Source organism: Lutra lutra, chromosome 9, assembly GCF_902655055.1.
Source record: "Lutra lutra chromosome 9, mLutLut1.2, whole genome shotgun sequence".
Lineage (NCBI taxonomy): Eukaryota > Metazoa > Chordata > Mammalia > Carnivora > Mustelidae > Lutra > Lutra lutra.
The window spans coordinates 130237455-130254650 of NC_062286.1; the positions used below are offsets into that span (position 1 = coordinate 130237455).

The window sequence follows — 17196 nt, forward strand, 5'->3', positions numbered from 1 at the left end:
ACTCCACAAGAACAACAAAGAATCTGTTTGTCCTTCCAGCCCATCACCTAGCACAGCGCCTGTGGGTCCTCCAGTGGTGTCCCAACCCAACTGTCCAATGAATGCACCGTGGTCCAGGGGAGCGTGTCTGGGTGGCTAAAGCGGGTATATGAGTGTCATGGTTGGTCAGCAAACGTGTGATTGTGTGTGAGTGAGTGAGTGAGTGAGTGTGTGTGTGTGTGTGTGTGTGTGTGTGTACACAGGCTGGAGAGGCCAGCAGTGACAGAGGGTGCTCTTTCCCGTGGGGAGCACAGCAGAGGGCAGCGTGTGGGGATCCCCACAAAAGGGATGACAGTGGACCGGGGCCAAGAGGACGTTAGTGGGTGGGGACCCCCAGCCAGGCCCGGGGCGGTCCCTGGCTCCCCTTGTCCCGCCTCCCTGCACAGGGGGCCCGGGCTGGCCTACGTGGCGGCGGCGCTACCGGCGGGCGGGCTGGGAGGAGGGACGGAGGCGGGAGGCGGGCCGGAAAGTTTGTTGGCGGCCGAGGCGGGGACTCCGGCGGGGGGATGCGCGCCGGCCCCAGCGCCCCCAGCTCGCGCGGGAGTCGTGCTCGCCATGGGTAAGTGGAGCTCGGGGGCTGCCCGCGGGGGAGCCCCTGCGACCCCAGCCGCGCGCCGGCCCTCGCCCCCGCCCCGCCAGTCGGGTGGGGACAGCGGGCCCTGGCTTGGCGCTGGGAGGGGACGCGAGCGCACTTCCTTCCCTGCTCCTTTCTGCCCAGAAAAAAGTGAGCCGGGAGTGCTCTGGACTTGACACTGAGCGCGAACTCCGGGCAGGCCCCCTCCCGACCAATTCAAGTCTTGCAGCCTCTCCCCGCCTCCCCCCTGCGGGGGAAAATGCTCCTATTGGGCAGATAAAGGAACAGAAGCTCCGAAAGGAGCAACTTGATGAATCCGTTTGCTGCACACTTCTGTTGCCAGGCCTCGGGAGGCTGCCGTGAACAACACCGACAAAACCTCTGCTTTGGACGTATTGGATGTGGGGAGACTGAAGATTAGAATCCACAACTGGGAGGGGAGGTGGCGGGGAGAATAGGGTATTGCTTTGTTGCTACAGGGCACTGGGATTTCCATTTCTCTCTCTGGATCCTGAGCCTCATCCAGTCATCAGTCGTTCATCCTTCTGCTGCGTGGCAGGGGTTGGGGACTCAGTGGTGAACAAAGCTGATGACAGTCCTGTCTTCCGTGGGGCTGACATTCCAGTTGAGAAGCTGGAAAGGAGTAAATGAATGAAGTAATCTCCAAGAGCGATAAGATGCTGTGGAACACAAAAAAACGAGGTGGTGTGAAAATGTTGAGGGAAGCAGTTTCTTTAGCTAGGTGGGTCCTGAACGTCTCCCAGGGTAGGAGGCACTGTGGTGGAGGCATCACTCATAAGTAAGTGTGCTACAGTCTAGAGAAAGAGCAACAAGGGGGCAGGGATAGCACATGCAAAGGCCCTGAGGCACCAGTGGGCTGGTGTGGTCCAGCCAGTGCGACTGGAGCACAGTGGGCAAGGGGAAAAGGGTGGGAGGGAGGTCAGAGAGTTAGGCAAGGGCTAGACTGTGTAGAACTTTGTAGGCCATGGCGAGAAGTTTGGGTGTTATTCCAAATGACATAGGAAGCTGGAGAAGAGGTTTAAGCTGGGGTGGGACATGACCTGAATTGTGTTTTAGAAATTCAGTCTGGATTATTCTGTGGAGAATCCTAATAGCTAACAGTGGCTACAAGGTAGGTAGGCATATAAGGTAGATACTACTATTATCCACATTTGTAGATGGGGACACTCAGAGAGGTTGATGAGCTGCCCAAGGTCACACAGCTATGGAGTAGAAAAGCTGGGATAGAAGCCCAGCACTCTGGCTCCAGTCTGCATTCCCAACCACTGTACCACCCAGCCTCTCATGCAGAGTCATGGTACAACTGGTCACCAACTCCAGCTCGGACTCCAAAGTAAATGCTTGTAACCCTCAAGGTGCACTGCCCCAGAGCCTGAGGGAAACACAGGCCCAGAGAGGTCCTCCGAAGAACACTAGCTTGACCTTGGACCCTCGCACCTGCCCCTGCGATCCCTTTGCTGCCTCCTAAATTAATCCAGTGGCTGTTGACTGAGCATCTCCTGAGGACAGAGTTGGGGCTGAGTGGAAGCGGGGGAGGGAGGTACAGACTAACTGGTACTAGGTTCTGTCCTCCCCATCATCCCAGCTGCTTTCCTAGGCTCCCTTTCTCCGGGATTGGGCCCCGGGTGTAGACCTGGATTCCAGCCCCCATCCTACCACTTCCAGGTGCATGGTCTAGTCTACTTCTCTGACTCTCAGCTTCCTTATCTATGAAACAACCCTCCATAAAAGACGCTATCACAAGGCCGCGGTGAGAATGATGGGAGCAAATGATCAGAAAGGGCTGGGCTCACCACCTACACATGGCAAATGGTCTGCGCATGCGAGCTTTTCTTTTTTCTTTCTTTCTTTCTTTCTTTTTTTTTTTAACCACATCTAGTGTGGGGACCCTGGAGTCAGTCCCGTCCCTGCTCTGTCACTTACAAAGTGTCACCTTGGACAGTGTCTTCTCCTCTCTGTGCCTCAGTTACTTCATCCATAAAATGGGAATGACAGCCATGCCTGGGTCATAGGTTTGCTGTAAGAATTAAGTCAGCTGATGCAGATATGGCTTCCCGTAGGAGAGGCAGGCTGGCTGTGGTGAGTGCTCTGGGAGTATTAGCCATGCTAGGATGTTTGGAACCCAGCCCTCTGGCTGAGGATAGTAGCAGAGTTCAGTGTCACTCTCGTTTCTCCCGGGAACCTGAGGGAGAGCCGTCGCAGCTCTCTGGCAGGGAAGGGACCCAATGCCTTGTGACTTCTGGTGGGGAGACTGTTCTGGTGTCACCAACAAGAGGCTCCCTGGGACTTGCAGCCGGTGATACATCCAAACCTCCGAAACCTGACTTCTTTCCCTTTCCCCTGCTCCCTGATTCTCTCCCTGGGAAGCTCTGTCCTCTGCAGTGAGGGGCTTAGAGGATTAAGCGATTTTCTCCAGTGTGAGACAGCTTCACATACAACCTTTTGTTGGTTTGTTTAGAGAGGGAGTGTGTGTGTGTGTGTGTGTGTGTGTGCGCGCGTGTGCGCGCGCGCGCGCGCGCGCACACACGCCCCATGTGTGGGCCGGGGGAGGGGCAGAGGGAAGGGAGAGAGGAATCTTAAGCAGGCTCCAAGCTCAATGCAGAGCCTGTTGTGGGGCTGGATCTCACAACCCTGAGATCATGACCAGGAGTCAGACATTTAATTGACAGAGCCACCCAGGTGCCCTAGACAGATAATTAATAGAAAGGGGGAGCAGTTCCCAAACCCTGGCTGGGCCCTATTTTGGGGGCCAGGATTCACTCTACTTCCTGTGGAGTTTGGCCCCTTCCAGGCCCTAGACCTCTCCAAAGAGACCCCTCTCTCAAGAGCCAGGACCCTTCCTCTCTGGCTTCCCTAAACCCCCAGAGCCCCTTCATCCAATCTTCTGTTTATTCAACAAGTATTTACTGAGCACCAGGAAGTGTCCTCAGCATGGGGGAGACAGCTAAGGACAAAAAAAAATTCCTGTTCCTTTGGGGTCAACTTTCTGGTTGGAGAGAACAATAAATATGTGAAACATATAGTTCTTCAGACGTGAGAAGTACCTTGGAGGAAAACCAGCAGGGATGGGCATTAGAAGTGCTGGGTGTGATGAGGAGGTTGGTCTTTTAAGTAGAGGGCCAGAGAAGGCCTCCCTAGAAGGTGATGTTTGAGCCAAGACCAGAGGGAAAGAGAGGAGGAGTGGAGGGGGAGGGCTCTCCTGGCAGAGGTGACAGCTGGTGAAAGGCCTAGAGTTGAGTCACACAGGAATGAGGAGGAACAGCAAGGAAGGCGGCAGGGCAGAGGAGAGAGAGAGAAGGAGGGTGGCATGCAGGCAGGTCCCGCAGAGCCTTGAAGGCCACTATAAGGACTTCGGGTCTTTCAGACTGAAGTGGGAACCCCAGGGGCTCTGAGCAGAATGACTCAGGCTTTCACAGGACCTCTGTGGCTGTCACACAGCATTCTGCTAGGTTCAAGTGTATATGATATGGCCCCTGGGAGGCCACGTGCTGACACCTCCCTAGTCCCCCAGCTCAGTCCTCGGTTCATGAGGCAGAAACCTTACTGAGCCCCTCTGGGGCATCAGGACAGGGCTGGGGCTCAGGAGGCACAGACAGGAAGTCTCCATCACTGCCCCGCCCGGTTTAATGAGGAAGACACGGCAACAAACTTGAGATGGTGTCAGCCAATGAAGGGGGGAGGCAGAGTTGGTGAGAAGGGAAAAGTGTGGCTTGGAGGAATTAGCCAGGGCCACCCTTGGTTTACCTTAAGCAAAAAAAGAGAGAAGAGGAGGGGAGAGGAAGGGAGGGGAGGGAAGAGGAGAGGAGAGGAGAGAAAGGAAGCAGAGAGGAGAGGAGAGAAGAGAAGAAGAGAGAAAAGAAAAGAAAAAAGTAGGACGAAAAGAAAAGGGATATTTCTTAGTCACTGAGAAGTCCATGGATTCAGGAGCTGAGGCTCAGGCAGTGTTGTCAGGGACCCCCAAGGGAGAAGATGGCCCCAAGCAGCTCCAGGCAGGTAAACTACCAGCTTAGTGCCTTTGGTGAGCAAACACACTGACCCAAAGTCAGCCACATGGCTTTCATTGCTTCCCAGGACCTGGGAACCTGCTGGTTGGCCAGATCTGGGTCAGGGACATGGCCCTGGAGCTAGGCAGTGGGGGTGGAGGTGGGGGCGGTCATTTGTACCCAAACCAGGAGACTGAGAGACAAAGCACAGGGAAAGGCAGTGCCCCAACAGAGGGCGGGGGATGCCAAAGAACAGAGATGTACAACTCCAGGACCTTCGGGGAGGTGACCGCGAGCTGGGACTGGGGAGGATGAGTGGGTCTGGGGGGGACACAGGCGGTGCAGGGGAGGGCAGAGGGACATGAAAATGGATGGTGTGTGCTGGGAATAATGGGGGGGGGATGGGGGAGGGGGAGGGGATGTGGGGACAGAGTTGGGGGAGGGGAAGGGACTGAGGAGCTGGGCTGGGACCCCAGCTCAGGTAGGGCCTGGGAGGACATGCGAAGGAGTTAGGACTTAGCAGAGGCCATGGGAGCCAGGAAAGCCTAAGGAAGGGAATGTGCTTCCCTGGTCTTTCTAATGACCCTGACTCCTTGGGGGCTGCCCTTCAGCGCTGCGTGGGGCACTGTTGGTTCACTGTTGGGGTTGTTACAAAGATGAGTTGAGAGACTAAAGTCTTTGCGTAGGGGAGCTGCGCCATAAATGACGCCAGTTATTATTACTCTTTTATTTCACTATTCTTAACCACTGTGACCTGAATCTGCCCTAGTGCATTTTCCAGCAGGACCTGTGGACAGTCAACTTGGCCTCTGAGCCCCTTGGCAGGGTTTCCATTCAGCTCCAGAGGAACTGAGGAAATGGCAAACAAATTCTGTTTTCACTTAATTGCCTCACATAGCTTAGAGGAACCTTCCCTTCTGGCAGCAAGCTCCAGGAACCCAGGAAGATGAGGCAAAGGGAGGTGAAGACAGGGCAGGACCCCCCATCATCTTCCTAGGGTGCTCGTTGATGGTCATGAACAGGAAGCACATGGCCAGCCAGGGAAAGGAGGGGGTGAGTTCCCAGGAGGGCGGGGTGGGAGGGAGAAGGGTGAGCAGAAATGGGCACTGAGCCTTCCACCCATGAAACTCCTCCCTCTACACAAAAATCGCCTAACAGACACGGGGAGAGGTAGCAGTGCTCAAAGCAGTGCCTGGTTCAGAGAAAACACTCAGTGAATCTGACTGCAGTATTAAGAATGTTCTTGTCAGGCCCAGGATGGGTGTGAGTGAGATAGATAGTGCTGGATTAATCTAGATGCTTCTAGAAGTATGTAAGTGCAAGTATGTGAATTAAGCATTAAGAATAATCTGTACCTGCATTGCCAGTGTGGGGGCTGTGAGCCACATGTGGCTGTTTCTACATTTCAATTAATGAAAATTAAATACAATTTTAAAATTCAGTTCCTTCATCACATGAGCCCATGTTAAGTGCTCAGGAGCCATATGTGCTGGTGGCTATGCCCTTTGCCCAGTTCAAGCCTCCCAACACTTGCCTCCATCCACTGAGAATGAAATTCATTATTTTCTTCATGACCTAAAAAGTTCCATGTGACCTGGCCCCTGCCTACTTCTGCCTCATTATATCCTATGGTTCTGGCCACCCTGACCTCCTCACTGAAAACACAGTGATTAAAAGCCAGCACTCTCCAGCTGCATCAGTCACGCACTTGCTGTGTGACCATAAGAAAGTTTCTTAACTTCTCTGAACCTTGGAGGATGATGCTAATAATGTGTTTTAGGGTTGTTATAAAAAGGAAATGGGTAGGGACACCTGGGTGGCTTAGTCAGTTGAATGTCTGCCTTTGGCTCAGGTCATGATCCCAGGGTTCTAGGATGGAATCCCGCATCAGGCTGCTTGCTCAGCAGGGAGCCTGCCTCTTCCTCTGCCTGCCACTCCCCCTACTTGTGCGCTTGGCTTCCTGTATCTCTCTGTATCTCTCTCAGACAAATAAATAAAATCTTTAAAAAAAAAAAAGAATTAAATGAGTAAATGTGTGTAAAGTTCTTAAAATAGAACCTGGCACTTCATAAGTGTCCTGTATGCACTGGCTATTAATGTTAGTGGTTATTGTTCAAACATACAAAAAACTGTCTTGCCTCAGGGCCTTTGTTTTTGCTGTTCCTTCTGTCTAGAATGTTCTTCTCCCAGGTTTTACATGGCTTTCACCCTCACTCAATTCAGATCTCTGCTCAGATCTTCTCTCTTTGAGAGGTCTTAATTGACTACCCTATTTAACACAGAACTTCTCCTTCCTTTTCAGTCCACTTTCCCTGCTTTTTAAAATGACATCTATTACCACCTGAAGTTATATATATATTTACTTATTGTCTGCCTTTTTCTACTAGAATATCAGGCACTTGGCAACACCACTGTATTGCCAGCCCCAAGAACACTGACATGTTGTAGATGCCAGATAAGTAAGGTTTTGAATGACTGGATGGGCGGATGCATGGAAGGATGGGCAAGTGTGTGGATGGATACACAGGGGATGGAATACAAAGACTGGTGGCTGAATGGCTGTATTTTGGGTAGATGCATCAGTAAACAGATGGATGGTGAATTTAAGAGTATTTGAATGGACGAATGGATGGATGAGTATGTGCTAGCTAGAGCCAATGGATGGATAATGAAGGGATGGATGGGTGAAGAGATGGAGTGGATGGAGGGTAGATGGAGGACAAGTGATGGATGCATGAATGTGTACATGGGCCGGTGGAATGGCCAGATAAATGGATGGAGTGGATGGATGGATGGATGGATGGATGGAGGGAGGGATGGAGGGATGGAGGGAGGGATGAAGGAGATGGATGGAGGGATGGAGGGAGGGAATGGATGGAGGGATAGAGGGATGAAGGAGGTAGATGCAGGGATGGAGGGATGGATGGAGGGATGAAGGAAGAAGTGGATGGGTAGATGGATGGAGGGATGGAGGGAGGGATGGATGGAGGGATGGAGGGATAGATAGAGGGATGGAGGGATGAAGGAGATGGATGGAGGGATAGAAGGAGGGATGGAGGGATGAAGGAGATGGATGGAGGGATGGAGGAGATGGATGAAGAATTAAGAGGATGGCTAGATGATGGGTGAATGGATGGATCCATGGATGCATGCTGGAGTAGATGGAAGAGTGAATGAGTGGATGGAGTGGGTCGGTGAACAGGTGAAGTGATGGACAGACAGAGGGATGAAGGGAGAAGTGGATGGTTGGATGGATGGATCAGTGGGTAGAGAGGTGAATGTGTGGATGGAGTGGGTCGGTGAACAGGTGAAGTGATGGACAGACAGAGGGATGAAGGGAGAAGTGGATGGATGGATGGATGGATGGATCAGTGGGTAGAGAGATGAATGACAGTAGATGGGTGGAGGGGCGGGTGGATGAAGGAAGGAGTGGATGGATGGATGAGAGATGGATAGATCAATAGATGAATCAACAGGGGAACAGAGGGGGTAGCTGGATGGATACAGGAGGGCTTGACAGATGGAGGGGAAGTTCAGGGATGGATGCTTTGGCAAGGAACCATCCTGAACTCTGTTCCTGTCGCTTTTGTTTTCTAGGCCGTCCCCAACTGCTCCTGCCCCTGTGTGCCTCTGTGTCTCTGCTGGGTGGCCTGACCTTTGGTTACGAACTGGCGGTCATATCAGGCGCCCTGCTGCCCCTGCAGCTTGACTTCGGGCTATCCTGCTTCGAGCAGGAGCTCCTGGTGGGCAGCCTGCTCCTGGGGGCTCTCCTGGCCTCCCTGGTGGGGGGCGTCCTCATCGATCACTATGGCAGGAAACAAGCCATCCTTGGCAGTAACGCAGTGCTCCTGGCAGGTAGCCTGAGCCTGGGCCTGGCTGGGTCCCTGGCCTGGCTGGTCCTGGGCCGCCTGGTGGCTGGCTTTGCCATCTCCCTCTCCTCCATGGCCTGCTGTATTTATGTGGCGGAGCTGGTGGGGCCACGGCAGCGGGGAGTGCTGGTGTCCCTCTACGAGGCTGGCATCACCCTGGGGATCCTGCTGTCCTATGCACTCAACTACGCCCTGGCTGGTGTCCCCGGGGGGTGGAGGCATATGTTCGGCTGGGCTGCAGCTCCTGCTCTGCTGCAGTCCCTCAGCCTCTTCTGTCTCCCTGCTGGTATCATTGAGGCTGCACCCTGCAGGGACCTCATTCCTCTCCAGGGAGGTGAGGCCCCCAAGCTGGCGAGGCCGAGCTACTCCCTTCTGGACCTCTTCAGGGCCCGGGATAACATGCGAGGCCGGACTGTGGTGGGCTTGGGACTGGTGATCTTCCAGCAGCTAACTGGGCAGCCCAACGTGCTATGCTACGCCTCCACCATCTTCCACTCGGTCGGCTTCCGTGGGGCCTCCTCCGCCGTGCTGGCTTCTGTGGGGCTCGGCGCCGTGAAGGTGGTGGCTACCCTGACGGCACTGGGGCTGGTGGACCGAGCGGGCCGCAGGGCGCTGTTACTGGCTGGCTGTGCCCTCATGGCCCTGTCGGTCAGTGGCATCGGCCTCGTGAGCTTGGCCGTGCCCATGGACTCCGGCCCAGGCTGCCTGGCCGCGCCCAACGCCAGCGGGCCGTCTGGCCTCCCTGGAGACTCGAGCCTGCCCCAGAGTCCTGTCACTCCAAACCCCCCACCAACGACCCGCCAGAACCCAGGGGAGCCAGGCTTGCCAGCCTCTAAGAAAATCAAGACCCCCACAGCCCCTCCGTGGCCTGCCTCGGGCACCGCTACCCCCACGTCCCCCTCCGGCCCAGAGCGTGCCGCACTGCACTGGGCCGCGCTGGTCTGCATGATGGTCTTCGTGAGCGCCTTCTCCTTCGGGTTTGGACCAGGTAGGCGGGTGTTCTCTGGCAGTGACTGCAGCCCCCCCCCCCCCCCCGCCCAGCGGGAAGGTCAGGGACCCTGTCGGTCAGGGTCTCAGAGGGACACTGGAGGTGGCTTGACCGAAATGCCAGGGAAGCTTACGCTTTAGGGCTCCTTGCTGATGCGGACACTCCTTCCACGGGCCTAATTTTCTGTTTGTAGGCTATTGTTTTGTTTTCTTATAAAGGGTCCCTAATTATTTAAGTTTCAGGCTTCATGAAACTTCAGTTTGCCCCTGGGTAGAACACCCAACGGGTTTACTCGAAAGGGGTTCTGGGGGCACCTGGGTGGCTCAGTCGGTTACGTGTCTCCTTTCTACTCAGGTCATAATCTCAGGGTCCTGGCATTGAGCCCCACGTTGGGCTCTCTGCTCAGCAGGGAGTCTGCTTCTCCCTCTCCTGCTGCCTGCTGCTGCTCCTGCTTGTGCTCTCTCTCTCTCTCTCTCTCTCTCTGTCAAATAAATAAAATCTTAAAAAAGAAGGGAGGGAGGGAGGGAAGGAGGAAAGGTTTCTTGCAGCGGTGTGGGAGAGGCCGGGGGAGGACTGGGTGTCCTGGGGCCTGAGATTCTGATGAGTCACATTATTGGGGGGCTGCCCGCTGGACCATGGGTGCCAGGCCCCGGTTCCCGCCCCAGCCCATGAGTCCTCCCTCCTTTCCTGTCCTAGTGACCTGGCTCGTCCTCAGCGAGATCTATCCCGTGGAGATCCGAGGCAGAGCCTTCGCCTTCTGCAACAGCTTCAACTGGGCGACCAATCTCCTTGTCAGCCTCTCCTTCCTCGACCTCATCGGTGAGTCCTTTGACCTAAGTCCATGGTCCAGGTCCTTCTATTCCAGGAACAGTGGCCTGGGTGGGCTCTTGTTGGCTCAGCAAGGTTGCATGGCCATTTGCAGCTATAAGGCCACAAGATTCTGATACCCAGGCCTGGGCCATGTACCAGCCCCTGGAGTCAAGGTGGTCGGGGGTCAGCTTCACCCAACCATGTGGACAGATGTGGGGGAGATGGTTCCTTGAAGGAAAAGTGGGGTGCTAGTATCAGCAAAGTGGGGACAGAGGCTGGCAGACAAAGACAAGGGAAGACATGACCCTCGAGGCTTCTAACCCTGATAATTCCAGGCCGCATCAATGAGGGGGCCGACTTGATTGACAGCTGGGAGTCTAAGTTGAAGGAGGGGAGGAGCCTCCGTCTGGAAGCCGGCTCTGATTGGTGTGGTAGGGGACAAAGTCCCGGTGGGGGGGATGGGGGAGTCTGGAGGCCAGAGTGTGGGCCTCGGGTACCCTCTCCCACAGCACACGCGTTTGCACAGACGCGCACGCGCGCACACACACAGACGTCCATTGTTTTTATTGTAGCCCGAAAGCCCTCACATTAAATAAAGCAGGGGAGTTTTTGAAAATTTCCTTCTTGTAGCCGCAGAACGATTCTGTAAAGAAAACTGTGCAGAATGTAAAATTCTCCAGGCCCCACAGTGGGCGGTAGTCCCTACCCACACTGGTGAGAATGTGGCTGAGACCGAGGTACTGGGCCGCCACCTTTTCGCCACCTTTTTTATTCTAAACCGGCTCAGACTCGTGCCCACCTGCCGGCAGGACATTTCTAGTTTGGGTGACACTCTTATCTCATATCTAGTCTGGGTGACACTTTTATCTCATATCTAGTTTGGGTGACACTCTCTCTTCCTACCTCGCATTCAAACCTCATCTGAGCCATGGTGGGGTGCGGTGGGAATTATCTCGGCCCAGAACACCAGAAAGGGTCTCTGAATCGTTAAGATGCTCCTGGCCCAAGGAGCGAACGTGGGAGAGGCTCCTTCCCTATGAGCCCCAAGGCACAGTTCTTAGGGCTCAGTTATACTCCCATTTTCTGCAGCCAAGCATTTCCTCCTCAAAGGCACAGCACCGCCCCCCAGCGCCCGCCCCATCGTGGGCTGGCTGTGGGCTGTGGGAAAGCCTGGTACAAGATCATGTCCACTGTGCTGGTCTCCCAGCACCCCCAACCCCGTCTTAGGGAAGCCAAGCTTCTTCCTGTTGCCTCAGTCTTCAAGCATCCCCTTTATGTGGAGTAAATGAGGAAGAGAGGGAGAGAGGGAGGGGGAAGGAGGGAAGGAAAGGAGGAAGATGAGGGAGGGAGGAAGGAAGGGGAGGGAGGAAGGGAAGGATGGAGAGAAGGAGGGAAGGAAAGAGAGAGGGAGGGAGGGGGTTACTAGAATTGTATCATACCCTTCCCATCCCCATTTCACACATGAGGCAGTACGTCTTTCCCAAGCCCAGCCGGGCAGTGAGACACTAGAACCGAGCCCCGCTCACTCCCAGTCCAGCTCTCTCCCTGCTGGTTTGAGGATTAAGTGGAGACCTGCCTGGTCAGGGGAGGGTCCTCAGAGGCCATGACCTCTACAGGTGAGAATGGCCATGCCTCTGAAAGGTTATCTGTGCTTCTGCCTCAGCAAAGCCCTTCTCTGCCCTGGGCTGCCAGATTTCACAGGAGCCGGGGTCGTCCTGGGCCCTCACCCGAGGCTCCTGGAAGAGGCGAGGGCTTGGGAGCCAGCTGGGAGTCAGACACAGGCTACATGGGCTGAAACTCCATTCCCTGGACGGTCACTTCATTCACCCAATAACTAAATTTGTAGAATTTCAGAGGATGGTTTTAGTTTCGGGGCTGGGCTTGGCCAAGGCGGGTCCTGTAGCTATGCTGCTGCTGAAGTGAATGCCATTTTCCCCCGTTCATGGTTTCAGATTATGACCTCAGTCTGGTGAGTGTCTGAGAGGTGGGTGCTGGTCTTTCCCATACCGTCCTGATGCCCACATCTGTGTTTGCGGGTCTGAGCCCTGGCCCTTTGCCTGCCTCTGGGATAGCCAGTCTGGCTCCTGCTTTAAGGCGCTTATCTGACAGCTTGTTGTCGTAATTCTGCACATCGAACATGTGGAGAATGTGCTTTGGGTGATCTGATTGGCGTTGCTCACCCTGGAACCAGCCATTAGGCCCAAGCTGCGCCCCTACTGACGCTTCCGCCCTCCTGTTCCCAGGCGCCATCGGCTTGTCCTGGACCTTCCTGCTCTATGGGCTGACCGCTGTCCTCGGCCTGGGCTTCATCTATGCATTTGTCCCTGAAACAAAAGGCCAGTCCTTGGCAGAGATAGACCAGCAGTTCCAGAAGAGAAGGTAAGAGGACACAGGGCTCGGCAAGGACTCACAGCATATCCTGAGCAAATCCGTTCAGGGTTTACTCCACGTACTTTCCCTTTGCAAGGGAGTGTTTTTCTCCCCCTCCTGACCATGTTAGTTGCCTGGACACTGTCCGTTTTGTCTTGTCTTTGTACGGGAGCTGTTTTCCTGGAGTTGTGTCTTCCTAAAGCACAGTCTCGTTGGACTTCAAGTCCCAGCTCATGGGAATTTCAAAACCATGCAGTTACGGAATCGCATGAGGTCAGAGTAGCAGGATCTTAGAGTCTTGGAAGCTTAGAGAAAATAGTATAACCGTGGCCTTTTAAAGTCACACACGTGGAACTGTGGGCTTAATCTACTCATTCAGCTGGTGTTTATTAAGTCCTTACTACGTGCCAGGCCATGTGTGGATCTTGGGAAATGTGGCCAGGTAAGATGGGCAAGGTCCTTGTCCTCATGGAGCTTCCATTCTGGTGGAGAAGGGGGACAGAAAACAAACAAGCCAACAAATGCAGCAACAAGAGCATTTGGCTAGTGATATGTATCTGAAGAAAATGAAATGAAATGTATCTGAAGAAAATGAAATAGAGAAATATGTTGAGAAGGCCTGACTGTAAGAGTGGGGAACAGTGGGGGTTGTGGCTAAATTAGAGTGGGAGGCCAGAGAGGAGAGGCCTCACTGAGAAGGTGCAATTTCAGTTCGTGAGAAGGAGACAGCCATGTAAAGATGAGGGGGAGGAGAATTCCAGGTGGGGGGAACAGCAGGTGCAAAGGCCCTGAGGTTGGGAGTGTATTCCTGCATATGCAAAGAACAGCAAGAAAGCCAGTGTGGCTGGAACAGAGGGAGGGAGGCTGGCCAGGAGGGGTAAAAGATCAGATCAGCCAAGTTGGTAGGAGCTCAGTCATGTAAGGTCTTTAGATCATAGAGAGGAGTTGAGAATCTTAGTATCATGGGGTCTTGGGCTATTCAAATAAGAGAAGACTAGGAACGTCAGAAGACACCTAAAAACACTACCATCCTACATACCCTTGGCAAATGCCCCTGGTTCCTTCTTGTAGTAAGGGGAGTTGTCAGCACCTAACTGCCCGTTCTATTCCTAGGAGGCCCTAAATGACTGAAAAAATAAATCATTCTAAGCGGGAGTCGGAACTTGCCTCCTGCACTGCCCGCCAAGTCCCTCCCCCACCCCCCAGCCCCTGAAGGGATGCAGAACTGGTCCAGTGTAAAAGCCTTTAACCTGCTCCATTCCACCCCAGAGGGAATCTCAGCCTGTGGAACAGCCCAGTGTGTTGGCTGACCCCTCCGCAGGCCCCTTGGCGACCCAACCCTATTGGTTAGGAAATAGATCTGGTTGCTCAGGATAGTCTCGATGTGGGGGGTCCAGGGCTGGGGTGGCAGCTATGCTTCGAGAGGTCATCCAGGGTCCCAGGCTCCTCCTCTCTGGGTGCTCTGTCGTCTCTTTGATAATGACCTTTCCCACATGGCCTATGACGGAGAGCCACCACGGGCCTACAAGAGGGAAGGGAGAAAGGGGAGACAAAGCCTGGAAAAGGCACCTGTCATTTCCACCCGCATCCTTTGGACAGAACCTGGCTATACCTACGTGCAGGGGAGGCTAAGAAACAGGCGCTTTCATCTGGGGAGCCCTGTGCTCCACTAAAATTCAAGGGTACTGTTACTAGGCTTAAGGGGGGATACAGATACCAGGAGCCATCTGGAATCTCTGCCATCCTGGCTTTCTTGGGAGAAGATTCCAGAACCCCTCCTCTGGGATGAGGCGCTGAGGAGGCAGAAAGACAGGTAGAAGCCACCTTTGGGGGAAAGCAGGAGGTAATTGAGGGGAGTGTCAGGCTGGACCTGGGGACTCGGGGTCTCATGGCAGAGCCTGGGCCGACCTGTGGGGCAAGGAAGCTGAGTCTGCCATGACTTTAGGAGGAGACAGAAAATTAAGGGGACTTTGCTAAGGTCTGGCAGTCATCACTTCAGTCCCTATAGTTCAGATATGAGTCCCTGAGTTCAGAGGCCGCAGAGACAGAGACATTCTACTCTCTGCTTGACAGGTTCGCCCTGAGCTTTGGCTCCAGGCGGAGCTCCACCCGCATTCCGTACACCCGCATTGAGGTCTCTGCAGCCTCTTGAAGAGCCTATCTGCCTGGAAGATGCTGGAACCATGGCTTTAGCAGATAATCTCCAGCTTCCTGCTTGCCTGGCCCCTGGAGCACGAGTTCTCAGAGGTCCTGTAAGTCATCCCTGCTCCAGAGGAGGTCTTTGGGCCCAGGTGAAAGAGGAGAAAGTTTGAGAACCCAAATGTCTTCCTTTTGACTCTCAGGCTCTGAGGGGTCCTGAGGATCTGCCTTCTTGCCTCAGTGTCCCTGAGTCTCTGCACATCCCTGCAGTACTTATAATGACAACATCTCATGGAGGCTGTTGCTTTCTCAAAGAACCTCTAAGATCCCAGACCTGGAAGGAAGTCTCCTCTGGCCTCACCCCCAAATCCAGATGAGGAGACTACATTCTCTGCTCTGTTTTCCCATCTGGCTGGGACTTTCTGGTGAGGGGAAGTCTGCTTTTGTCATTCACCAGCAACTCAGACTGGTGGAGGGAGAAGATGCATGAGTTCCAACCTTGCTTCTCTGGTGTCATGGTTGTATGACCATAGGCCTCAGTTTTTCCCATATGTACAATGGGCGACCTGGACCAAGGAGTTCTTAAGATCACTTCCTCTGCCAATGAGCTAGAATTCTAAGTGCTGCTAAGATAGCGCGTATTCAGCATAGCCCCTCCTCCTAAGTGGCGGGCCATCTCTTTAGTGAAGTCAGTTTTAATTAGGGGAGCCAGCTGTAAATAGAATTCCAGAATCGTGGGCACTAAAACCCAAGAGCTTCCACGGTGCATGAAGCCAGCTCCAGGAGCTGTTTCCAGGATGTGCAGGAAAGCTTTGCAGAACGGAGGTGGGTTTGGAGGCCAACAAGGCCGGCTGTTGGCATTGCCTGTCTCCTGGCAGCTGTTGACCTTGGCTTGCTAACAGTTCTCACTAGCCTCGGTTCCCGCATCTGCAGAATGGGGATGATTAGGCCCCCAGTGGGGGTACTTAACCCCTGTCTTCCTGCAGGAGTGTCTGCAGCTGGTCCTATTCAGCTAGTCAGGGCCTGGCAGGGGAGCGGGGGTGGGGGGGCTATGTTTCTGCTCACCGTGTTACTCAGGTCCCCATCTGTGGGACATTGTTCAGGTTCAGCCCCTGACAGGTGAGTCAGATGGAGACTGAGCAAGAAGCTCAGGCTGGAAGTCACCAGAGGGAGGGCCTGGCAGGAGTGAGGTGCCAGATGCTGAGGAAAATGAAGAGCTAAAGCAGACTGGGGAGCCAGGGTGGGATGATGCTTCGTCGTCCATACCTGCTCCATACCCACAGGACTCTCGACTTCTCTCCTCTGGTTCTAGATGCTTCCCTTGCACCCAGTGATGTGCAAGAGGCCCCTCCCATTACTTGTGAGAGCCCCTTCTTACATTTTCGGGACTTTGGTCAGCTGGCTGTTAAACAGCCATTTAAAGATAACTTTAAATTAAATGATGGAATATTTCAATAAATTATATTAAAAGCCAAAGTAATAAATACTAAAACCTCATCACTTCCTTACTTTGCTACATGTTACTGTCATCTGGGCTCTTGAGGCGACGTGCATGTAGTCTGTCTTAGGAGAAACACAGGGGAGATTCTCCGCATCTCCCGATTCTGGGTACGAGGCGTCATGCCCACGGGGGTGACGTGGCACCACGGGGATGGGGGAACCCTACAAGGCAGCTTGACTTATTGTTTCCTTGATGTTCCAGCCTTAAGCGTGTGATGGATAAAATGTTAATAATGTAAATTAACCTTGCGCGTGTGTCGGTCAAGTCTGTAGCTAAGACTTGGCGAGTGGCCCTAAAAATTGAGGGAATAGTCTTTCACTTTCGAATGCTATTACCCAAAGCAACATACAGGTGGCTCACATCATCTATGAAGGTGTTCTGACCCACATCTTCCTTGGTTTACTTTCGTCTGACTCATTAACGTCAACCACGCCTTCCGGTCGAAACTACGCCCGCTCTGCAGAGACGAGACGGGAGGGGCTCCTTTGCTGAGTCGGATTGCTGTCCCGCATTTATTCCTGGTCTGTTTTTGTCAAGTGATGGCAAAATTGCAGTGATAGTTGGTTTTGGATACAAGAATTTGGCAATAAATAAATTCATCTGCAAGAATGAGTTGGCTGTATAGAATGTATAAAGGATATTTACGACAGTGTTATTATTTGTAAATCTGTAAATTTTGTGCAATAAACAGATAAAATCTATACACACACTTACCAGCACGCTACTCCTTTTATCTGACCCCTGGACCTTCAGATCCAAATGTCTCTACAAAGACCCCCCCAGGCCTCTCTCAGTTCTCCTTTCCTGTCAGCCTAGAGAATGCTTAGACTAATCTTAGAATGGTCAGGGTTATACACTCAGTGGTCAGACAGGGAATGTAAGTGACTAGAGCTCCGTGGTAA

The 17196-nt window shown here is 53.6% G+C and overlaps 1 protein-coding gene across 1 annotated transcript; it reads left to right on the forward strand.

The window, feature by feature from the left end:
• The first annotated feature begins 481 nt into the window (after positions 1 to 481).
• SLC2A10 (solute carrier family 2 member 10) lies at positions 482 to 16890 on the forward strand. The gene is made up of 5 exons (XM_047746622.1): positions 482 to 598; positions 8215 to 9474; positions 10171 to 10293; positions 12528 to 12663; positions 14728 to 16890. Exons 1-5 carry the CDS (start codon positions 595 to 597, stop codon positions 14804 to 14806), a joined length of 1602 nt encoding a protein of 533 aa, XP_047602578.1. The 5' UTR covers positions 482 to 594; the 3' UTR covers positions 14807 to 16890.
• The last annotated feature ends 306 nt before the right edge of the window (positions 16891 to 17196 follow it).